General features: G+C 38.8%; 1 protein-coding gene across 4 annotated transcripts in view; it reads left to right on the top strand.

Annotated features, from left to right (window-relative positions):
- FOXJ3 (forkhead box J3) overlaps nucleotides 1-21,527 on the top strand; it is a 165,310-nt gene extending 143,783 nt beyond the window's left edge. For all 4 annotated transcript variants that reach the window (XM_064281813.1, XM_064281814.1, XM_064281815.1 and 1 more), the window contains 7 exons: nucleotides 1,773-1,901; nucleotides 3,939-4,113; nucleotides 6,056-6,472; nucleotides 10,507-10,608; nucleotides 11,038-11,229; nucleotides 18,602-18,709; nucleotides 21,013-21,527. In XM_064281813.1, the coding sequence (XP_064137883.1) occupies nucleotides 1,773-1,901; nucleotides 3,939-4,113; nucleotides 6,056-6,472; nucleotides 10,507-10,608; nucleotides 11,038-11,229; nucleotides 18,602-18,709; nucleotides 21,013-21,128 (1,239 nt within the window). In that variant the 3' untranslated portion in view covers nucleotides 21,129-21,527. The remainder of the gene's footprint in view (nucleotides 1-1,772; nucleotides 1,902-3,938; nucleotides 4,114-6,055; nucleotides 6,473-10,506; nucleotides 10,609-11,037; nucleotides 11,230-18,601; nucleotides 18,710-21,012) is intronic.
- Nucleotides 21,528-25,483: the final 3,956 nt, after the last annotated feature.

Below are 25,483 nucleotides of genomic sequence, written 5' to 3'. Positions count from 1 at the left end.
CACTGAGATTTTCAAAAATATAAAAGAATGCCATTCTTCTCATTTTAATTATTATTAATTTATAGAAGAAAATTTCCATGTTAATATGTTAATTGGGTTTGTAATTGTTATTTTTTAAATGAATTAACAAAAATTTTCAGTTCTAATTTCTTATATGCTATCGATAAGCATAGCAACATGAACAAAAGTTCCTTGTCTCCTCAATTTTTAAGACTATAAAAGGGATTCTGAGACCAGAGATTGAGAACTGCTGTTTTATACTTTGATCTAGATGGTGATTACATGGATATGCTTCCCTTGTAATAAATAATTTCTGTACTATATATATATTTTTAATAAAAATATGTATTTTAATAAAACTCTGTATATTTTAATAAAACTATATATCTGCTTCCAAATAAAATAAGAGGAGTCGTCTAGGATTATGAAGAGTATTTCTTGCTTGAGTGATAGCAGAGAATGAGTAGCCAAGAAAATGACCATGGTTGCTTGTAATTTGTTGATACTCTGTTGCTTTAGAGTTTTTAAATTATTTCTAGGAATCCAAAAGATGATTTTTATGAAATTTTCATTGGAAGTACTTACCAGAAAATCTTTGCCTAGAGTCGACTCGATGACAGTGGGGGTTTTTTTTTTTTTTCCGTTATGCATTTCCGAGATACACAGTTGTTCTATCTGATGTGAATGTGAGACAGTTTGATTTTGTCTTGAATATAAGTCCATATACGCCTAGTTTTCTGCATATTTTGCCTCCTGGCAAAAACATTGAACATGACCCCATTTTGAGCACAGAGAGAAGGATGGCGATAGCTCAGTTGCTTACTAAATTGAGCAAGTATTTATTAATAATATACTGAGCAGAAAGCATTCTGCGGTTTGTGGATATTTATTGGGGACTCAAGGAGCCAACAGTCCAGTAGGTGATAAAAATTTGCTAAAAATTAGCTAGGTCATAAAGCCAAACGCTCTCATGAGGTAGGAATACAGAAAGGAAAGTTAGTAGTAGCATCTGAACAGAACCTTGAAGGAGAGTTAGGCTAGTTTGTTCTTTTAAAAACGCTTTTTTTTCTAATGACAAAATAATGATGCTTATTGTAAACAGATTCAAGCATTGTAAAAATATACACTGGTAAAAGTCTTAGGAATCCCCAGCCCCTTGCCAGTTAATCATCTTTAAGACTTTGGTATATGACTTTTCATATCTAAAACATATATTCATATGTTAATTGTTAGTTTAAAAAATTGGATCACATATATAATTTTGCAAATGAGTTGGACAGTTGGATTTCCGGTTTTTAATATTCCAAACACTGTGATGCCTATGGTTTTCAAAAAATACCTGGTTTATTTTTTGTTCGTATCCTTTTTTTGGAAGCCTAAGATTTTAATAGAATGGTATACCAGTTTTGCTGAAAGATTGAGCAAAAGTAAATTTACCCATTGTAGAAATATTTAACAGAGTAAAAATCTACTATAATCTGAACTCATTATGTGTTGATAAACTAATTATACCTGATAGAAAATTGAATTTATGTATCTCTGAACAGGATATGTCCTTTAGTTTGAGAGCTGGAGTGATTTCAACATGAACACGGTGTTAGTGTGTGGGGCATGAAGTTAGGGTAAATATCATAGGAAAGACCACTAACATTTTTGTCTTCCTGCCGTATGCCAACTCAGTTGTATTTTTGTAGAGTTGCTTAAGAAGTACTTGTTACAGTTGGTACTACTTACTAAAAAAAAAAAATTTTTTTTTCTTCTTTTCATTGTAGGTAACGTTGTACAACACTGATCAGGATGGTAGTGATAGCCCACGCAGTAGCCTTAACAACAGTCTCTCAGACCAGAGTTTGGCATCTGTTAATTTGAACAGTGTTGGAAGTGTGCATAGTTATACACCGGTAAGTCTTGGTGAAGTTAGCTTCATTGTTGGGTACTCATTTTGTGCTTAGAACTAAAACAGATGTAATTTAAATGCGAATAAAAGGTGAAGATGTATATTTCTTACTCACACAGTTCATTCATTAACTTAGATAAATACAATCAGGCTTAAGTAGAGCAAATTTCTACCATGGCAGTGTTTTGAGTACTTACATTTTACCAAGTTAGATGGAGATATGTGGTTGTGTTACATTACATGTTTTTGTCTATTTTACTCCATCTATTCCATGTTCAAGTGAGAAGCAACTGGAATAGAAAAACAAATCCTACTTGAGTCTAGCAGAGCTACATTTTATGATTTTCCATAGGTCTTAGAAAAAGAGCCTAGAGGATGTATATATCAACTTGTTTTTCAGCTGATATGCCTGAGAAGGGGATTCTACAAACCCTCCAAAGGTTAGGATAGACTGTTATCCAGTTGTTAACTAGTGTTGTGTTTTGGCCTGGAAAACAAAGATATGCTATATATAAAGCGACCTGTGAGTGAGTATTCTTGCCACTATGCTGATTCCATTACCTGATTACAAGAACATAATCCTTGGAGTTTCTGATACTTCTTTTGAAGCTATCTGGCAACTAACCCTCCTCCCCAAGAGCCAAACACGTACACTGTTTGCTGGTATAAATTTGATCTCATCTGATCACTCCCTGTTGCAGGATGAGTATACAGGAAAAAACCTACACAGGACAAAGATATAAAGGGAGGGACCTGAAATAAAATAACACAAGGAGAACAAAAACTCAGAGTAGAATTAGAATTTACACTGAATACAGATATGAAGAAAGTTGACTCTGCAAAACCGCTACCAGTGGTCTGGGGAAAAAAAAAAATTTCCCAGAGTGCAGAAAAAATAGAGAAATAAAAAATGATGTGAAAAAAAAAAAGGCAGTAGACATGGAGGACTGAGATTAAAAGTGTTCCTGCAGAAGAAACCACAATACTTGGTAGAGAATCAGTTTTTAGACAAAATATAGATTAAAAGGGTTACTGAGTTTAGGAAAAATTAATGAAAAAAAAAAAAACCATCATCTAGACATATCACGGTGAATTTTAAAATTGCAGAGATTATCACCCATATAAATACCCTGGCTGTGAAAATAAGTTTCGTTCAAAGAAACACAAATCAGACGTCTCTTCCTTAACACTAAATGCCATAAGATAATGGTGCGGTTTATGCAGAGTTTTGAGGAAATAGGTTTGGAATTAAAGCCTTAGGCTTATCCAAATTTTCATTCATATGGGAAAGCCAGAGAAAAACATTCTTTGGTCTACAAATCTTAGAAAATATCCTACCTTTGTTTTCGTGAGTCGGAATCAGCTCGATGGCAATGGGTTTGGTTTTTTAGTGCCTCCCCCCGCCGCCCCATGTAACTCAAGGCCCTAGTTTATTCTGCTTTTTCAGAATTTCTTTTGTTTTTCATCTCCTAATTTCTCATTTCCCGTCAATTTCTTCTCTCTCTTTAAATTCCACTAGAAATGAAAGAGTTAGGTGTATTGAAGCTTATTGCTGCTTTGGTTGGGCAGTGCCATACAGCCTGACTCACACTACTCAGTACTTGAGTTTAAATACTTAAAGATTAATTGAATATATGAATGAGAATTGTTAGTAGCTTCATAGTACAGTGGAATTTGAGATGAAATTGTTTCTGTAGAAGCCAAGATGCAGATTGTACAGACACTGGAAAGGCTCTAGGTCTAGCTCATCACTTTTTGCTTGATCTTAGGCAAGTCATTTAATTTCTTTGAACTCTTTCCCTTCCTCTGTAGCATATGGAGGTTGGATTAATTTTCTGTTGTTTCTCAAGCTCCAAGTTAACAGTTTTGTGGTCTGTCCTTTATGTGTACCAAAACTTAACAAAGGGTGGGAAAGCCAGAGACAAGGAAGTTATTTCCTTTGGACTCTGGTGTCTGCACCAGTGTTTTCAGTTACGTTTTGTGTAACAAACCAATTCTGATACAGAGCCACTGAATCAGTAGTGTTTTCTTTTAATATTAGGTGACCAGCCATCCGGAACCAGTCGCTCAGTCGTTAACTCCTCAGCAGCAGCCACAGTATAACCTACCAGAACGAGACAAACAACTGCTTTTCTCAGAATATAATTTTGAAGATCTCAGTGCCTCATTTCGGAGCCTTTATAAGTCAGTCTTTGAGCAGTCACTTAGTCAACAAGGTGAGCTTTTTATTGAAAAGTATTTTTGTCTTTTAATAATTACTTCCACAGAGCGGCTGTTATACGTCATGTTAGACCATTATCATAATCAGGATTGAATAATTATGTTACGCCCTTTGTGCCTTTATTGTCCTCTGTATGTATTTATATCATAGCACAGGATTGGCAGATGCATTTCATCTTGCACGCCTGTTTCATTTCATTATTTTTAGTGGTAACCTGGCCCGTTGTGTTGCAGGATTCGGGCATTGACGGGGGTTTTGGGCTCCAGTCCAGGCTCCACCATAAAATCAGCTGAGCTAACTTTGCCTCTTGGGTCTTCAGCTTACCCGTTTATGAAATGAAGAGAGATGGACTGGCTCAGTGGGTTTCAAATTGTTCTTTGCCGAGCCCTTGTCTTTTGTTAGGGTCTAGGGGAGAGTGTGTGAATGAAGAGAGAAAGCTTAGCAGGCTTCTTTCCCTAGCTTCAAGAAAAGCAGCTTTATCAGTTTTACATATTGGGCTTCTGAGAGAGGTTTCGTTTTATTTAAAAATAGTACGAGATTGAAAATGTTGGTATAGATCATGTCTGGGTTTCCTCTTAAAATGCTAGGGTTTTATTGCAAATAGATAATGAAATTACTATTTTCTTTCATCTTACTGCCATAACCCTAAAGTTTTCCTATAAATGATAGTTTTCCAGGGCCAAGGCAAGAACTGACATCAACTTTTCTGCCTATAAGGCATTAACTTGTTATGTTCTAAGCTTATCTTACAGTGCACTCAAATATAATTTTACTATTAATGACAAGTATCAGAATAATTTTATCTTTGTTAAAAACTTTGATCCTTGTACTGACAGGTACTACCACGTGGGATTTTTTTTTTAATTTTTATTTTTCCATCTAATGACATTCTGTATGTCTGGTTCAGCAAAACAGTGTATGGATTATCTGTTGGAATATGAAACTAGCCTAGTTGTGTAGAAGCAAATGTTGTAATAAGATTTATTAAAATTAGAGTCTACCTGCAAACCAAACATACACTATTTTTAACATTAGACACTTCTGGCCTAATCATCATCATCATCATCATAGCAGCTAACATTTACTGAGCTCATCCTGCATCCTGCATTTGCACCATGGCATTCAGTCCTCACAATAGCTCTGAAGTAGGTACTAATATTATACCCATTTATACTTGAGCTTATTGTGGCTCAGAGAGATTAAGTAACTTTTTGAAGTTACATGTTACATAAATGGCAGTGCAGAGACTTAAAACCCCTACTTTCTGGCACTATAAAATATGCACTCTTAACTTCTAAACTGTACAGGTCTCAAGAATGTTCCATAAGAGTAATGAAAAGAAACAGTGGAGGTGGCTGTTTTGTTTTGCTTAGTTTTAGGATCCTAGCCACTTGGGACTTAATGATTTTGGAGTAGACAAAGAAAGAGATAGAGATAACTGGGCTTGTATCAGTCCTCTTCTATTAAAGCCTTGGTCTTCAGGCCTACAGAAAACGTTCTGAGTTTGACCCAATACCATTCCCACTTTTTTCCTAATATTGACTCATCTTTCAATACTCAACTCAAATACTGTCTTTTCAAGGAAGGCTTCTCTCTGTATCTCTAGCCCCTTGGTACTGAAAAGACGAGAATCAGAGTTGTTCCTGGAATCTCCTCCATACCCTTGCCTTGGCATTTATATTGTTGGCTATAATATCGTTAAGTGTCTGTCTGTTCCTCTAGCCCGTGAGCTCCTTGGGTGTAGGGAATGATGTTTCTCATTCTTCTCAGTAACCTCAGAGGCCGTTGTATGGTGGGTATTCCATAAACACTTGTTAAACTGAAGCAAAGTTGCTTCCTGACAACATACACAATTTGCTTTATAAATAATTTTGCACATATTTGTCATAAAATGCAACTGAAATTTGACCACAAATAATCTTGCTCTTTGTTTTTAGGTTTGATGAGCATCCCTTCTGAACCTTCCCAGCAGTCCCACACTTCGTGTTCCTATCAGCATTCTCCTAGCAGTACAGTGAGCTCTCACCCACACAGCAACCAAAGCAGCCTGTCCAACAGTCATGGCACCGGCCTCAACACCACAGGCAGTAATTCTGTTGCACAAGTCTCGCTGTCCCACCCACAGATGCATACACAGCCATCTCCACATCCGCCTCATCGACCGCATGGTTTACCACAGCATCCGCAGCGTCCCCAGCACCCAGCACAGCACCCACAGCAACACAGCCAGCTCCAGTCCCCTCATCCCCAGCACCCATCTCCGCACCAACACCTACAGCACCATCCGAACCATCAGCATCAGTCGTTAACACATCAAGCGCCCCCACCCCCACAACAGGTATCCTGTAATTCTGGTAAGTTTTTTGTCTCCAAGCTTGTGTTTGACTAATAGTGAATTAGGGCCTGGTTTTTTTTTTTTTTAGTTTGGGGTTCATGTGGTCTTTATTACCAAAACCCTTCTCGTCTGTCTCCTTTTGTGTTTCCTGGCTAAAATCCTGTAAGTTATAGCTCATTCAACCCATAGATCATCCTGGAGATTTTCTGGTTGAAACTTTATTGTGACAGCATGGATACGCTAAACAGTCCTTTCAGGTCTTGGCCTCAACTCCTGTTTTGTCCTATCAGGAGTGTTTTTGTGAGCATTTGAAAGGAGAATGCAATGCACAGTCTGTCTGTAATCTATTGAAATATACTGTGGTGTAGAAGAAAGAACACAGACTTATGTCAGAAAGACCTGCATTTGAATCCTTAACTGGCATTTATGACCTTGGGCAAGTTACTTCTTTCAGCCTTGTTGTTTCCTCATCTGTAATGGAGCTCAAATCTTCTTGCATGCAGCGTTGTTATGAGGATCGTATTAAGATGACAAATAATTGAAATGCCTAGACTAGTACCTTGCATTTAAGTATCCAGTAAATGTTCCCCTTGTTCCCTCCTTTGCTTATTCCTGCCAAGTATCTCATCTTAGAATGATAAATTAAAAATGACAGAAACATTCTTCTTAGCTTGCTAAAAAGTCTATTGCTGTTAAGGTAGGTATTGGTGGTTTCTAGTGAGGTGCTTAACTGGCATTGCTCACAGACCAGGTAGTCTTTGCACTGCAGAACTCCGAGAGTGCCCTGGACGTAGATGACAAGGTGGATGGGACCCCTTGGAGTTGTGCAGCCTTGCCTCAGCTTGCCTGGCTGTCCACTTACCAGCCATACACTGGTGAGATTTTTATCCTGGAGGGGCAGTTTCTAAATGCTAGACGCTGCTAGTTTTTATTCTCCAATTAAAACTTGATCGTTGTTTCAGACAGTTAGACTACTCTCAGGGAAACGAGTTTTAGGTAGTGCATACTGTCACTTAAATTGTGACTTAGCTATAAAACTTTTCTGAAGCTTTTTCTTTATTTACAAAGTGGAAAAAGTAATAAAAGAGTTTTGGGAGAATTAAATGAGATAAGGTGCAAAAATGCCTAACAGGGTACCTGGAACTTAGTAAGCCCTTGATAACCGTTAATGTCACACCACTGAACTACCGTGCCCCGTAATTACCCATGAAGATATTTGGGGTTTTGAAAATCAAATTAAACCTGTCTTCAGAGTATTTTTTTCTTATTGTGTTTATGTTGTTCTACCAAGACAAGATACAAAATCCAATGCATATTCTAAAAATGTAACACGCTTATATTTTAAATTTTTGTTTAACAGTTGATTTTGTTTTTCTGGCTATTTCTAAGTAGGCTTTAGAATAAAATTGAAAGTTGATTATTGTTCCTGCCTAGATGGGATAGCTCCTAAAACAGGTTGAAGTGATTTTTAGTTGCATGCCTAGAGAGAAAGGTATATAACACAGCCCCCTTCTGTAATTCTCCTTCAGCGTTACCAGTCGCTGTGTTCTACCTTTTGATGTTAATATGTTCTTCAGAAATTGAAGCATATTAATGTGATTTTGGGGAGAGACTTAGGATAGTAGAGATGGGTATCAGTAGAAATCTGTGGTGCTCCTTTCTAAGTCTGCTTCTGAAGGGTCACAGCCTTGAAAACCCCATGTAGCAGTTCTACCCTGCACACATGGTGTCACCATGAGTCGACTGTACAGCAACTAACAATAACAATTGCCAGGGCAGGGGAAAGTGCTCCTAACAGCTAAAAACCATCTGTAACTCTAGCAGCCTGTTACATTGATGGTAACTCCACAAAAAAGAAAAGAGGCTTCTGCCTTGGGGAGTTAGGAATAATCATTGTATCTGTGATAATAATTATAAATTTCTCATTTATAAGATGAATCTAGGCAGGTTGTCTTTAACAGGGAAGGAATGAAAGGAGGGAACTAACAGTTGTTTGAGTACTCATATGTATTAGGCAATTTGGATACATTATGTCATACTATCTTCTCAAATCAAGCATAAACTACAAAATTTTACAGATGGGAAAAGTATAACTCAAAGAAATGAAGTAGTTTGCTCAAAACCACATTGCTAAAGTAGTGGAACTGAGATTTATTCCTTGGTCTGTCTGACTCTAAAGCCTGTAACACCAGTTAGTCTAAAAGTAGTAAAAGCAGCAAGCATTTACGGAGTGGGTAGGGTTTGCTCACCCACTCTCTGCAGAGATTACTTTGTTTTCATGTTGCCAAGTTAGCATTTATTAAAGGACTCTCTTCAACAACAACAACAAAAATCAGTCATGGCAAGAATGCCCTAGTTCCTTGGTAAGATTTTGTTTGAGTGGACCTGGCGCTACCCTCACCTTTTGACTACCTGTGTTGTGTTTACCTCAGGAGATCCGGGTTTTAGCACTGACTTAGCTGCTTTGTTACTGAAGTGACTGTGATAGATAATTCCTTTGAACCTCCATTCCTTATCAGTGAAGTTCTTCCTGATCTAGAGGACCTGAAAGTCTGATAGACTTGAATGTTTATGGCTCATTTGGAGCATTAATTTAGTATTCTTCCCCCAATAAGTTTCTCCCTAAATTATGAGTTGCCCGAGGTCAGGGCTCATGTTGTCTCTGGTTTATTATTGACTGAAAAAAAAAAAAAAAATCTGTAATTGGCAGGTTTTATAAACCATATAGCCAAAAATTGACTGACATAGCTAAGAGTTGTCTGATGTAGCAAAAATCTTTTTTGTTAGTTCTTACCTTCATCCATTCAGAGGTGATCTTGGAAACACAGAGTGCCTTGGGCGACAATCACGGAGTGAAGGATTTTCTTCCTCTATTTAGCACTATCTCATTGAGGGTAACTCTTGCCCCATGGCCCCTGACTGGTGACCACTTTGCTGGCATATAAGACTGTGGATTCTTAATTGTTCTAGTAGTACCACATCAGAGGATATCATTCCTGACTGGAAATGCCCTGACCTGGATTCATCATAATTTCTTAGAGAAGTTTCAGCCCTCTCTCCCTCACTACCTTGGCAGGAGGACTGTTTTAAGACATTTCTCTCTTCTGAGCCTGCCTTGTAAGAAGCATCCACTCTTAGTATACTCTCTAATTCGTCTCCCTTTTATTCTCTTTAACTCTTGGAATACTCTTTTCTGGTTATTCCCCATAGTATCTGGGAGGGGGGCGGGGAATATGTATATGTGTGTGCATATATGTATGTGTGTGTGTGTATATATGTATGTATGTATATATGTGTATATGTCTATAGTCATTTATATATAATAAGCTGGTACTTTAAGTTATTGTATGTGTTGCTTCTGAACGTGAATCTACCTCCATAAATTATGCAGAACATGTCTCTTAAGGTCATAATAAGACAAGAAAATGAGTTTTATATATGGAAAAGCTGATTTGCATGACTTATCCTGCTTGGTTATTTGTACTATACAATTGTACAAGGAGCCCTAGTGGTTCCGTGGTTAAAGCAATTGACTGCTAACCAAAAAGGTCAGTGGTTTGAAACCACCAGTGGCTTTGGGGGGGAAAGACGCAGCAGTCTGCTTCCATAGAGATTTACAGCCTTGGAAAACCCTATGGGGTTGCTGTGAGTTCGAATTGACTTGACAGCAGTGGGTTTGATTTTGGTTTATACAAATGTATAGAACAGTACCAAATTTGACATCATAAGATGATATGGCACTTTGCAGGCTGGCAGACTAGAGCTTACAAAACCTGGGCTGAAGTCTTAGATTCATCATGGTGACTTTGCTAAGTTATGCCATGTCTTTGGGTTCAGTTTCCTTTATTTGTGAAATGGGGAGAAATAATACCCTTCCTGCCTGACTCACAGAGCATTGTCCCAACACATGAAATAGTGGATGTGAGTTCCTTTGTAAAACTGGACAGGGACCTGCCAATGTCAGGAATAAGGCTGGCTCATTGCCTTCCTTTACCATATACTTCAAGCTTTCACCATCCAAGATTTATAGTTTTGTCAATATTACTTTTATAGGTGTTTCAAGTGATTGGTATGCAACACTTGATATGCTAAAAGAAAGCTGTCGAATTGCCAGCAGTGTTAATTGGTCAGATGTAGACCTTTCACAGTTTCAAGGTGAGTATGGTTCCTTTTGACATAAAACCAAATATACACGATCCTCTTTTCTCTGGTAGATGATAAATTTCTTTGTAGTAGAAATATTGCGTTCTTTGAAGTAGAAATGAACAACCCGTATATAGCATTTCTTTTGTAGTTGGTAGTATGCTTAAAAACAACATCTGGCAAAATTCACAGTAAATTCTCTGGACCAATTGATGTAGCATAGGGTCGCAGACAAGAGCTCTGAAAGAAACTTGGCCACATTTAAAAGAATGAGGCTTTGAATAATTGTAAGATGTTACTCTTCCTTGAACGGGCAAATTACTACCATAATCCTGAATGAGTCAGTAGAAATTTTGTGGGCTCAGAAAAATTATATCTGGCTGTGTGTCTTGCAGTGCTTGCAGAACTATACTGATTTAATTTCTAATGCTTTCCTCACAGGTTTGATGGAGAGTATGAGACAGGCAGATCTCAAGAACTGGTCTTTAGATCAGGTCCAATTTGCTGATCTCTGTTCTTCTCTTAATCAGTTCTTTACACAAACTGGCCTTATCCACTCACAGAGTAATGTTCAGCAAAATGTTTGTCATGGTGCCATGCATCCAACAAAACCTTCCCAACACATTGGAACAGGTATGGGCTTAATTATATTCTGTTTTTCTCATTCATATGAAGTTCAGTAACTACCTTAGGTAACTTGGTACATTTTTAATAGTGACAATGATCCATTTACATCTCTTGTAAAAAGTGAATGAAAACAACTAATTATGTATCTAGGTACATCTTAGAAAATTGAGGTCAAGAGGCTGTATGTTTCTCTGTAGTGGTTTATGATCTGTTCTTTACGTTTCCTTTGTGATCTTTAAATTTTATTAGTAATCAAACAAGAATTAAATGTCTTAAAGACATGACTTAATTTCTTACACGTAGTTATGAAGTTATATCAATTAAGTTTGTAGAGACTTGCAATAAAAATCAAATGTCATATTTTATGTATCTTCTACCTATTGCCATCAAGTTGATACCATCTCAAAGTGACCCTATAGGACAGAGTAGAACTGCCCCATAGGGTTTCTAATGAGCGGCTGGTGGATTCGAACTGCCCACTTGTTGGTTAGCAGCTGAGGTCTTAACCACTCTGCCGCCAGGGCTGAATATAGTCTAAGAATGTTAAAATTAATGTTCAGGTTTTAAGGAGTAGGCTCAGGTAGACACATGAGACTATGTGGGCAACTCCTGTTGAGGGAAGACGGAGACAGGAGCTGGTTGAATGAACATGGAGAATCCTGGCTCGAGAGGAGGAATGTGCTTTCTCACTAGGAGGAGAGCAGCTAGGAGTACATAGCAAGGTGTGTGTTAAGTTTTTGTATGAGAGACTGGCTTAAATAGTAAACTTTCACCTAAAGCACAATAAATTAAAAAAAAAAAAAGTTTAAGGAGTAGATACAATGGTAAATGGTCTCATTGACCTTTTGCTCTGGACCCAAAATGTTTGTATTTTTGATCTCACTTTCTTCCTTTACTTTTTACCCCTCTAACCGTCTTTTCTGGAAACCCTGGTGGCGTAGTGGCTAAGAGCTATGGCTGTTCACCAAAAAGTTGGCAGTTCAAATCCGCCAGGCGCTCCTTGGAAACTCTATGGGGCAGTTCTACTCTGTCCTATACGGTCGCTATGAGTCGGAACCGACTCAATGGCAGTGGGTTTGGTTTTTTTTTGGAACCATCTTTTTTACTCTGCAGTGCCTGCATTGTTCCTTTCTCAAGTTTCTATCTTGTAGGAATTTAATACACAAGTTCTTTCAGAAACCCTACGGGGCAGTTCTACTCTGTCCTTCAGGGTCACTGTGGGTCGTAATTGACTTAACGGCAATGAGTTTTTTTTTTTTTCCCCCTTCTGTCCATGTTCAATTTTTGCCTTCTTTTATCTCCAAGTTCACTTCTTTCCTGTATATTATTTTGGTTTTATATTGATGCAAACAAGCCCTCTCTTTTCTATCCTGAGTAGTTTCCTTTAGCCACCATCCTATCTTACTTCAAACCTTTTGTCTTCCTGTGTTCTCAAGATCACCAGTTAGGCTGCAGTCTCTCTTTTCATGAAGTCTTTACTTCTGTATCCTCTGATACAGAAATCTTTTACCTTTGCCTCTTCCATTTTGAATAGTTTTCCCCTATTAATTATCTAACCTGAAACCCTCAGTAGCTATTGGATTATGGTAACTTATTCATTCAGTAAATTATATCCATATAAAGGCATCATTCAGTACCTGGCGTATTTATTGAGTGCCCTCTGTGTGCCGGCCACTAAACATTATTTTTTGATTACTCTTAGTTATTTCTCTTTCTTTCCTTTTGTTTTGTCATCATCATTGTCAGCGTCTTTCTGCGGTAAAATATATATAACATAAAATTTGCCGTTTTAACAGTATTTAAGAGTACAATTCAATGGCATTAATTACATTCACAGTGTTGTGCAACGTTTACCGCTATATGCTTCCAAAACTTCTCATCACACCAAACAGAAACTCTTTACCCATTAAGCAGTAACTCTTCTTTCCCTCCTCTCTCCAGGCCTTGCTAACCTCTAATCTACTTTATGTCTCTATGAATTTGCCTCTTCTAGGTATTCCATATAAGTGGGATCACACAGTATTTGTCCTTCTGTGTCTGGCATATTTCACTTAGCATAACATGTTCAAGGCTCATCATGTATGAAACCTTTATTCCTTTCTATGGTTGAATAACACTCCATTGGCTGTACATACCACATTTTGGTTATCTGTTCATCTGCTGATGGATACTTCGTTGTTTCAGCCTTTTGGCTGTGGTGTATTATGCTGCAGTGAACGTTGGCATACAGGTATTTGTTTGAGTTCTGGTTTTCAGTTCTTTGGGATATATACCTAGAAGTGGAATTCCTGGTCATTTGGTAATTCTATGTTTTAACTTTTTGAGAAACTACCAAACTATTTGCCACAGAAGCTGGATTGTTTATAGTCCTACCAGCAAGGGATGAGGGTTCTCATTTTTTCTCATCCTTGCCAACACTTGTTATTTTGGTTTTTTTATTTTGTTGTTGTTTGTTTGTTTTTAATAATAGTCATCCCAGTGGGTGTGAAGTGGTATGTTCAACACCTTTTCATGTGTTTATTGGCCATATGTATCTTGTTTAGAGAATGTTTATTCAAATTTTTTGTCCATTTTTTAATTGGTTTGCATGTCCTTTTGTTGTTGAGTTGTAGGAGTTCTTTATATAATCTGGTTATTAAACCTTTTTCAGATACATAATTTGCAAGTATTTTCTTCCATTCTGCAGACTGTCTTTTCCCTTTCTTGGTAATGGGAAAATTTTTGATTTTGATGAAGTCCAATTACCTGTCTTTTTTTCTGTTGTTCTTGCTTTTGGTATCGTATCTAAGACTCCATTGTCACTTCTTTTTTAGCATTTTGTTGATACATTCACTTCAAAGTATCAGTCTGTGTAACTTGGCGTATATCCTCACTTACTTGCTTCTATTTCATCTTTTTTTAATCTCTTCTTCCAGATGAACAGCCTGTTCGTATCTTCTTTGGTCCTCTTACAGGTTCTAAACCTATAGCTTATCTCTTTTAAAATACATCACTTTTCAGTTTTTCTGACTTGCATCAAGTCCTAGACCAGATTGTACCAGCTTCTTCTATCCTTTTTTCCCTTGTTTCTCCTTTCTTCTTTTCTTTCCCTGTTCAATTAAAACTGTACTTTCTAAATGTTGCCATGTTTTCTCTTTTGCCAGATCCATTTCTGTCAGCCTTAAAAGAGTGCTAAGTGAATCTGAGTAGCTTACATGTACATCACTTGGATGCTAACCCAAAAGTTGGCAGTTTGAGTCCACTCAGAGATGCCTTAGAAGAAAGGCTGGTCTATTTCTGAAAAAAAAAAAAAAAAAAAAAGCAGCCATTGAAAATCCTGTGGAGCACATTTCTACTCCAGTGCACATGGGGTTTCTACGAGTCAAATAGACTTGATGGCAACTGTCTTTTTGTTTGTTTTAATGTTTATATCACTAGTCCTGTGTGTTCGGCAGCCAGTACCCATATTGATCACATTTTGCTGTCTGGGGCATGTCAAGGGAGTTCTAGGAGGAGAAGGCAGGGTCAGTCTTGAGAGGAAGGCCATCTTCAAAAGGATGGTATAACTAGGAGCCCCTCCTTTCTGGAACCTGTGTGGTGAAACAAGACTTTCTTCAATTTTGTGACCTAAATCTCCAAAAAAGGCTCAAGTGTGCATCTTCGCTTGGTCATGGAAAAAGCACTATACATTTCCTGCTTTCCTCTGGGAGAGATTAGACCAGTACCCTCCCGGATTCTCTCCGGATTGAGATGCTGTGTTACTGTCATAAAACCCTTTGTTACCAGAATTCTGCAGTCAGTCTTCTTGATCCCTGAGCTTGATTATTTGCTTCTGGTGTTCTGTGATTTTCTTCGTTTTTTTCTGCCACTTTTCCTTTTTATTACCAGGGTCCTCCTCTTCTCCAGAGTCCCCAAAATTCTACCACATTCACATCTTAGCAAAAGCAGAAAAGCTATAGTTCTTCCTCAGTGTCTGTTCCTTTCTCTACCTTACCCCCTTTAGTCTGTTCATCCAGACTGCAAGGAACTTCATTCAGCCAGGCCTTGCCTGCCAAGCCATGTTGGCCTCTGCCAACACCTTCTCTGATCAGTCTGGTTATCCAACATCTATCACCTTATACCTGCTGATGTGTATTCATGAATGTTCAGTTTTTATATACCCAGCCTGCTTTCTCTTGTTTTAAATCCCTTAATCCTCTTCCTGTTATTCTTTTTATTGTCTTTCTGCATCCCTGTTTATTGTGATACTTCACTTTCCTCATCTCTACTTTCCAATAACTCTTTGCCACATTTTCTTAGAAATGCAGTACACGGAAGCACTTTAGACAGCTATTAGTCTTATCCGTTTATTTACCTAATCCAGAGAGAGTGACTTGTGCAGAGTTACACAGTTCATTCAGGTATAGGTCTAGACACCCAGAATATAGCCTTTTCAGACCCTTTAAGTTTTCCTTGCCGTTCTTGTCTTCAAGGCTCCTCCTTTTGGTGAACATCTCTTTGTGCTCCTTAGAGAACCCAGGAATTGGTGTATTAGTGTGGAGAGGAGAAGGAGAAAAGACTTCCATAGAACACATTGTCTCACTTCTCTTTCCTAAATCGTTTTGCCTGTGTTTACCATTTGTCTTGCCCAACAGCATTTAAGTCCTCTAGCTGTGGTTTTATTCATTTGATGTTCTTTTTAAAGATCATTAAATATGGATAGGTAAGCATTCATTCAGCAAACATTTATTTATTCCTTTTCTGTGACTTGCTTTGTACTGGGCACTAGGAATAAAAGAGGTGATTCCAAAATATCCCCTGATCTCAAAGTGTTCACAGCCTCACCTGGGAGATAGGGCCACCAAGAAATATAGTATGACGAGGGGTATACTTCAACCATAGGGTGTAAATTCAATGAGAATAGAGAGAAAGGAATGTAAATGTCATGGGGAGATAGAAAGACTTCATAGAAAAAGACACATTTAAGCTGAACTTTGCAGGGTAAGTGGAATTTTGTAAAACACAGAAGTCAGATCATGTCTCTTCTCTGCTCAAAAGCCTCTGTTGGTGCCTGTCTTTCTCAGTAAAAACCAAAGTCCTTACTGTGGCAAATGCAGCCCTGCACAGTGTGGTCCCCCATTACTCTAGCCTCATGCCCTGCCTTCTTCCCCCAGACCGTGTACTGACCTCTCTGCTGTTCTTAGAATACACCAGGCACACACCACCTATCTCACACCCTTTGTACTTGTGTCCTCTATCTGGAGTGGTCTTTGCCTGGGTAGACCCATGACTTCCTCTCTACCTCCTTCAGGTTTTTTTTCACAAAGCACCTACACAAGTGATGGCTTCCCTGACCACCCTATTTAAATGGAACCCACTGTCCAGCACTCCCTGTCCACTCTCCTCACTTTATTTTTCTCTATAGCATGTGTAACATACTATTTCACTTATTTTGTTTGTTTCTCTCCCCAACTCCCCACCCTCCTCCATCCCCCAAGTGTAAGTTCTGTAAAGGCAGGGTGTTTGTTTTTCATTGCTGGTGGATCCTTAGTTCCTAGAGCAGTGCCTGGTGCGAAATACTTGCTGAATGAAGGAAGGAAGGGAGAGAGGGAGGGGCATTTGAAAATAGTCTGCTTTTAATAAATATATTGTATGATTAAAATCTTTTTAAATTTCCATAACTATATTCTGAGTGTTATAGGCTCTCAAAAATCTTTGGGAACTACATCAGAAGTCAGTTTCTTGTACAGGAAGTTCAGGCAAATTCTCATTATTCAGACTCTATAATGAGAACGTGGGAAAAAAATGAGGAGTAATGAAATTTCTGTATGAAAATAAGAGTATTAGGAATATAACAGAATTTCAGAAAGTTAACACTATTTGTTTAATATAGGTATTTTTTTCCCATAATCTCACCCCCTTTTAGTAAGCAAGAATTACTAAACCATAAAATTGAACTGAAAAAAGAAATATACAGATTATCTCCAATAAAATTAGCTTTGTCTTTTGATGGTAACTTGTACTCTAAGAATGAGTAGTTTGTGGGACAAAGGCTGAGAAGTGGGCAGATAGTCACCATTTTACACACAATCGTGTGGTCTTCCAACCTGGTGAAGCCTTTAGAAGGTGTAGCTCTGCTTGTGAAGGCTGATCAGCACTTAGGTATAGAATTTACCAACCCTTGCCCCACCCCCTATCCCCAGTTAGAGCTCTGGCTTAGTAGAACTTTTCTTCTCTCTTCCTAAATTATCAGTATAGTTAAGTGATAGCTTGATTCTAATTACAAAATTTATTAGAAAAAAGAATGTCACCTTGGGAGGCAGTGGCTGGGGGTCAGAGGCCCTGGGTTCTGTCCAGTTTCTTCGCTGGTCCAGCCACATGTAGTATGCATTATCTTGAAGAGAAGAAGATTTTTGTTCTCTTTTTAGTTTCCTCTGGGAAAATAGTTGCTGTTTTTTAGTTTCATTACAGTATTGCTGGAATGCAAGTGTAATATGTGTGAAGCACTAGAAAACCTTAGGGAAATAGCTTTTTCAAAGTTCCAGATGTTCCTTACAACATGGACCAGTTTTTATGGTTGTTCCTCCCCATGAGTTATTGAGGGAGAGGTCATAGTGTTCGTTCTCCTCCGTCTGTTGTGCGTTATGGTGCATTGTAATTGACCTTTTAGAAGTGTTAACATTTAATGGCTCCTATCAACTAAAATATACTAAGAACTTTCTGAAATGGCATTTAAACGAGATCTGTGTTTCCCATCTCAATACTCAAAATAATATATTTTTAACCACTTTTGCTTGGTGTAGCTTTTACCTTTTGTAAACCTTTTCTTTCCCCTTATGCTTCACAGTCACTAGGGCACACGTGGTTAGGTCTGCTTTAAGGGTGAGAAAACCAGGGCAACAGAGAACAACTGTTCATAGAAAGAGCCCGTGAATTAAGAGATGTGGATTCTACCCCTATTCCTCTGTCAAACTGATGTATGTTTGGATAAGACACTATAGCTTTTCTGAGCCTCAACTCAGTTGCCTCATCTGTAAAATGGGGATAAAAATCCCTCTTTTGCCCTCATTGTGTGTTTGGTGAAAGGCTCAGATAATATAATGGATATGAAATGCTTTTGAATTGTAACGAGGTACAACAACAGACTGACATAATTTACCTACAAGTTTACAGAGACTTAGTGGAAGAGCTAGAGTTAGTACCAGTGCGCTCACATCCAGCCTGGCGTCCTGTTCAGAAGGCCAGCACCACCTTTTGGCAGAATCTTAGCATAGGAAGAGAGTAATTTTTCTTCCCTTTTCCTCCCAACCTTACCTTCTTCATTTAGTTCTAGGTTATAGTTGTATTAAGATTTTAATGCTTGATTTGGTTTACTGTATTGTAATATGTATTCCTTCTTTCTGCCTTTGAACCTGATTAGGCAATTTGTACATAGACTCTAGGCAAAATCTTCCTCCTTCAGTGATGCCACCCCCTGGTTATCCTCACATGCCACAGACACTCAGCTCTCCAGGAACAACGATTGCAGGTAATTTGGGGTGTGTGTGTGCGTGTGCGTGTGCGTGTGTTGATAATTCAGAGTTTAATATTGAACAGCTTTAGCTCTCCTACCCAACAGTGAACCAGGCAGCCTCAGGAGGGCGTGAACTCCTTGTCATGGATAGTAACTTAGCTCTGTGAAGAGATTCAGCTGTCAGTTGGTATTTGGACCGTATTACCTAAAGTCTCTTCTAACCCAAAACCAAAAAAATCAAACCCGTTGCCACTGAGTCTGTTTTGACTTACAGTGACCCTATAGGACAGAGTAGAACTGCCCCATAGGGTTTCCGAGGAGCAGTTGGTAGATTCGAACTGCTGACCTTTGGGTTAGCAGCGAAGCTCTTAACCACTGTGCCACCAAGATTCTCTGATTCCGGTTATTGCCCTGTTTCTCTGAGAGGTGCAGGGACATAGTACTATTCTAGGGCCTTAAGTTTCCTTGACGCTATTTGATTTTGACAGGACATTAGCAGGCTTCAGGAACCTACTCAGATTAAAAAAAATACATATATATATATATATATATATATATATAAGCTCCTATAAATTCTACCCCATTTACTCCAGTGAAATTCCCCAACTGCAGTTTCCAGAGAAGTACCTCATAGAAGAGGTAAGTTTTAGGAGTTACTAAAGTGCTAAAGTTTTTTTCTACTAAGTTCTGAAATGTAGGGTAAGTTACGTTTAGCAGGAGAATAGGGAACACTGTTAGGACTGGATAGGTCTTAAGGGTAACCCAGATGAGGAAAGGAAACCCTGGTGGCATAGTGGTTAAGTACTATGGCAAAGAGAGGTTTACGAGGTGAGGAAGCGGAGGCTCAGAAGGGGAGGCAATTTGTCCAAGACTACTCAGTTTGGTAAGTGAACAAACCAAGACTCAAATCTAGATGCCTGGATTCAGAGTCCATTGCTTTTCTCATATATCACATCACCCTTTACTTAGGCAATATGAGGAAAAGACTAATAAAGGTATTGGGGGTGAGGTGGGGCGGGGCTTTAAAACCCCAAAAGAAATGTGTGTCAGGCAATAGTGAAGGAGGAGTTGGGACCGAGTGATGAAGGGGACGCAATGAAGTGTTATCTGTCTGTCCTGGGGCTCCCACCAGTAACTTGTAGGTGGCATGATATGGTGGTTAAGACTCTGGAGCTCGATTGCCAGAGCTTGAGTACTGGTGCTTCATCACGTAGCTGCGTGATGTTGGCCAAGCTACCTGACACTCCTGTCTCACCTTGCCTGTCTGTAACATGGGGATAATAACACTACCTAACTCCTAGGGTTGTTAGGAGGATCAGGTGAGGGTTACATGGGAAGCGCTTAAGTCAGTGAGTGCCTGGCACATAGTAAGGAGTTCACAAGTTTTTGTGAAATAAATAAGTAAATACAGGCATTTCTGCTGTACTATGATATACCAAAAGCCTTAGCATTTTGTAAATTGTCCTAAAAAAATTACTGGGCTTAAGAGAAAAATAAGATTAGCTGCAGACTAATCAGCATCATAGCAAAAACAGTGATAATCCAGGAAAAATACCAGCACAATTAAAAGACTGCTTAATTCCTAATAAAAGCATACGTTCTTTAAGCAAATATAGGACTTAAAAAAAAGAAAGGACAAGAGGATGCTGGTTTGGAAGGGGACCTGTCAAGCAATGGAGACAAGGGCAGAATGCACCAAATTGGGGAGCACAAACGAAGGGGCATATGGGCAAAACTGATCCGGAAGAAGAGCATGGAGGGAGTGGGTATTGTGTGTACCCACTGTGTTCCTTCAGGGTTTCCTGTATTCAGCTGTGTTAATGTTCTCTGTGTTCACCTGCAGTTACTTGATGGTACAAAAATTAACCTGCTGGGGAAAATTCAGTATGACCCAGTGTGACTTCAGTGTTATACTGACATTATTCTCCTATTTACCATTCTCATACGACCGAGTTCATATGGAGCAGAACAGACTGTAAAATGGTTTGCATTAGCACCTGGGTACACTCGCACTCTTATGCCTTCCTCGCTGCAGCCTGGTGTAACAGAAAGAACTTGGGTTGTGGAGTCAACGTGAACTGACTTCTGTCTTGGTCACCTCCTAGCTATGTGACTTTGGCTAACTTGCTCATCCTCGTAAACCCTCTCTTAAACCCTAAATGAGGATCACAAGAGCTACCTTGTTGAACACTTAGGGGTGGATTGGTAAAGTAATAGGTCCTGAGTACTTGGCACACGGGAAGTTCCCAGTAGGGGTTTAATTTATTCCTTCTTTCTTTTCTACCAAGTTCCTACTGACATTGCTTCCTTTTTTCCAGGCCACCATGGAGCCATGAACCAGCAGCACATGATGCCTTCCCAAGCCTTCCAGATGCGGCGCTCCCTGCCTCCAGATGACATCCAGGATGACTTTGATTGGGATTCGATTGTGTAGGGCTTGTTTCTGCAAGGCACTAAACCCCAACGTCACCTTTCTGTGCAGTGAAGGGAAAGGTTTAAGAGAATCCAGTTGAGAAAACGAAGTTGCTAATTACTTTACCAATGTTATCAAAATTTCTTTTGAAGACAATCAAAAAGATTTTAGCTGGTTAACTTAATGCTTTATCTGACCCAAACAAGTACTACATGTTTGTCTCCCTGCCAGCTGCCCTGTGTAGCTCCTAACTGTTGTGTGATTTGGACGGCTTTTGCATATTTGTGTCAGGTTGATGTTGACCACAAGTGCCAGACTGATTTTTCAGACAGAGCCTGTTTGCTGCAAGCAGTTTATAGATCCATATGTGTAAATACATGTACAAAAATTACCGAAAGGCTTCAATTCTTTTTTTTTTTTTTTTTTAAATAATTGGATTATTATGTCTTGAAGAGAAAGTTACTGTGAGTTTTTATTCCTTCTTAGGCTATTTTCTGCAGGATGCTTTTCATTGATGTAAGCAACTGAAAGGAAACAGATTTTGGCAAAGCCCAATGCCTCTTATTTAATCCTTTTCAGAAATGTGGATAGTGAGTTCTACTCAGTGAGTCAAGAACCCAGAGTTTGATACTCTCCAAGAAATCCAAGGGGCGTGTTGTGCCTGAGCGACATAAAGAACTGACCAAGTTTGCTCTCACGCTTGGGGGATTACAGAGTTTATGTTGCACCTAGTCACTGTCTGTTTGCCTAAATCTGCGTTATAACAGCTCTAAAGTTTATTTGATCAATTAGAAGCTGGGCATTGTTTGGCTCTTTAAACGAATCATTGCCCCCACATTCACTAAGGTATTTATTATTTTTAAGTGTTATTTTAATATTTATTATTACGTTCCATGAATGTCCAGCTCCTGTTGGGTTCATTAAGAAGAATTGCAGTGTCTGAAAGCAAAGAATTATTTTTCTTGATGAGAGTTTACAGACAAGACAATCAGAGATTGTGTGATTTTCTTTATCATTACTCCTTTTACCGTGTGAGTCTATTTCTCTAAGCATTCCTATTGATTGAGACTTATTAGCTAAAAATGGCTTTTCTGGGGTTTGAATCAGAGTTCATTTGGGCAACGGAATAGCAGGGCAGTGTTTATAAAGCAGGTTTTCCCACTCATTCTTTTTCCACTTAAGTAGCACTGAAATGAGGGTAGAGCAACACATAGATTTTGTTTGCCTCACTCTTCTGTGCAGTTCTTGTTAAGTGGCCTGCTGTTTCTGTTGTCGTATCTGTCCTGTGTGTCTGTGTATGTATGACATTTTGGTCACTTACTTTGAAATGCAGACTGCCTTTTGGGGTTATTTTTTGGTTCGTTGGTTGTATTATTTTGTATCACCGCTACTTTGCATAGACTGTCTTAATTTTATAGTTTAGAAGAAACACAATTTTTAAATAGATTTTGAATTGGTTCTTTAGACCAAAAAAAAAAAAAAAAATTTTTTTTTTAGTTGATTCTAATGGGGAAGTGATAATGTTCCATCAAATCAAGGAGTAGTAACTGCTTCTGGTTGTGTTTTAGGGTCTCTGGTCTCTATCAGCCCTTCTCAGGCTACTTTAATTAGCCTTAGTGATTCTGTGGTTAAGTAACTCTACTTGAACTAAACAAACATCTTCGTTTCTCTGTGTGTGTGTTTCTGGACGTGTGCATGTGTTTTTTTTGTTTTTTTAATGGAGTTTTGCCTTGAATGAATCACTGAGAAGCCAGCCGTAGTAAGGGCTGGTGAAGTTGCGGAGAAAGGAAGCGCTTTGTGTTCCTCCATTGATTGGACCCTGCTTCGCATGAAGAAAGAAGCTTAGTTTCAGCCCCTTAGATCAGCAAAAATCAGAGGATTCTGGAAAGGCAGCCAGCAGGTCCCTCTTAGAAGGCAAGATAAGATAGCAGCCTGCAGAGTAAAAGCTTGAGAAAAAGGGAGGGGTTTTCAAGAGTCTGCTCAAGTCACTGTTTTCTACACACCAAAATAGCTGTTTTTAAACTGTTTAAATTGCTTGGGTAACAATATGCACTTTATACAATGTGGGTATTAGAATACAGTCTCCTATACTGAGTGATTTGGTAGAAACCACTGATGAAGATTTTACAAATTGTGTGAAGCAAATTTCCCATTTGGCAATCATTTACTGATTTGCAGTGATCAATATTTTTATGAAAATTTAAACTTCCCAAGAATGGCCCTAGAGGCCCACTCTCCCGTGATCCAGGTGGCCCCTGAGCCCAGGACAGGCCTTCTCAGTGGGCCCTGCCCAGCCTGACAGGGCTGCCTGGTGATGTCCAGAGAGTACCTTTAGTGGCCATTTCCTTCCTTAGGTGGTGGTTAATACAGAACAAGTTCTGTCTTGGGCTAAGTTGACTAAAGACTTTTGGGGAAAAGAATAATAAATGCATGCAATCAAACGGGGCACTCTGTCCAGGAGAATAATCCGACTGGCATTTGTGGCAGTTTTTGAAATGTAAATGTATTCATGTGTGTTATTGTAAATACATGTCTCTCAGATGTCCTTTGAAGTGGGAGGGAATCAATCCGGGGATTATTTCAAATGGAATAGAGTATTTTGATATTGTTCATTCAGAGGGTGATGTGTACATATCTATATTGTATATATGTGATGAAAACGCATTGGCTTTTTGTGCAGACACAACCTGCTCTCCGTACTGCTGTTGGACAGTCAGTGTTTTAATGTTTCTACAGTTTTGCTATTGCACGATTTCATATTTTGCTTCTATGATGAACGGCACCCTTTCTTTGTAATTGTTTAGTGCTGTAAAGAGATACTCCAAGTGTCATTAGGATTGTTGCTGCCAGAACTGATATGCATGAATGGCACTTAAAATAAATATATTATGTTAACTCTATTTACAACACCAATTAGTTTGCATCATTTGCTGCAATTAAGGGAACAAGACTGAAGCTAGTCCAGACCCAGAAACCCTGCAAGTCCATCCTTGGCGTCTCTGAGATTGTGTCCCATGCATTGCTGGCTCATAACAGTAAGTGCTGCCCTTTATTGAGTATTTTGCTAGCTCTGCAAACTTGGGGGAACTTCTTTAATTTCCCTGAGCCTCATTTTCCTCATTTTATAAAAAAAAAAAAAAAAAATCATTTTATAGTGCCTATAAAATGAGGATAATAATACCTACCTCCAAGCTGTAGTGATATTAAATTAATTACTGCTTTTAAATAGTTAAAAATAGTACTTGGCACATACGTATTAGCCTATTATTACTATTATTATAGTAATAAATGGCTAGTACTTATGGAGTACTTCATGTGCCAGGTACTGCGGTAAGTAGATACTGTGATCTTTGTTTTACAGACACGGAATCGGCATAGATCGAGAGATAAGAGTGACTTACCCAAATCTTTCAGCCGGCAAGTGACAGAGCTGAGGTTTGAGTCCAGATCATCTGACTCCAAGTCTCGTGCTTTTACAAGCTCCTCTCTCTCTTTCCAAGGGGATCTCACAGCTCCAACTCTACCCTTGCCCCTAGTCTAACCCCTGTCTTGTCCCGGCACTGCCTTTCTAGAAAGCTATTTCTAAAAGGTGGAAGTGGAGCATTTCTTAACATTTGCTGAGCACACACTCTGTGTCAAGCCCCTCCTGGGAGAGATCCAGAGATTTAAAAAAGCCACATTTCCTGCCATTAGCAGGTACAGACTTGCCCAGGACAGGTAGTAAATACCAGCTCAGGAAACTTCCCAGTTTGAAAGAGCTACTCTGGCAAGGTAAGACTGCTGAGGCAGAGGGCTAGGCAGTGATTTAAAAAGGCCTGGGGTGGGGTACTGGCTATTCGAGTCTTCTACAGGTCCTAAATTCAGGTGGAATATATTCAAGGTTGTATTTTGGCTCCAGTGGACTTATTTTAATTTTCCTCAGCTTCAACTTGAATTTGCATATGAACAATTGATGATCCATTCTGCAGTTGGCCCTTGGCCTTGTTCTGACTGATGATATGGAGCTTCTCTGTCTCTGTTTCCACAGATGTAGTCCATTTGTTTTCTGCGTATTCCATCTGGCGAGGTCCACATGTATAGTTGCTGTTTATGTTGTTGAAAAAGGTATTTGCAAGGAAGAAGTCATTGATCTTGCAAAATGTTATCATGCGATCTCTGGTGTCGTTGCATTCACCAAGGCAATATTTTCCAAGTACTGATCCTTCTTCCTTGTTTCCATCTTACACATTCCAATCACCAGTAATTATCAATGCATCTTTGCATGTTTGGTCAATTTCAGACTGCAGAAGTTGTAAAAAATATCTTCAATTTTTTCATCTTGACCGAAGACCAGATGAGCTATGGGATGACATCAAGGACATTATCCATGAAGGAAA

This window comes from Loxodonta africana, chromosome 3, assembly GCF_030014295.1.
Source record: "Loxodonta africana isolate mLoxAfr1 chromosome 3, mLoxAfr1.hap2, whole genome shotgun sequence".
Classification (NCBI taxonomy): Eukaryota; Metazoa; Chordata; class Mammalia; order Proboscidea; family Elephantidae; genus Loxodonta; species Loxodonta africana.
The sequence above is the reverse complement of the archived record's forward strand: the minus strand, read 5'-3'. Positions and strand labels throughout refer to the sequence as shown.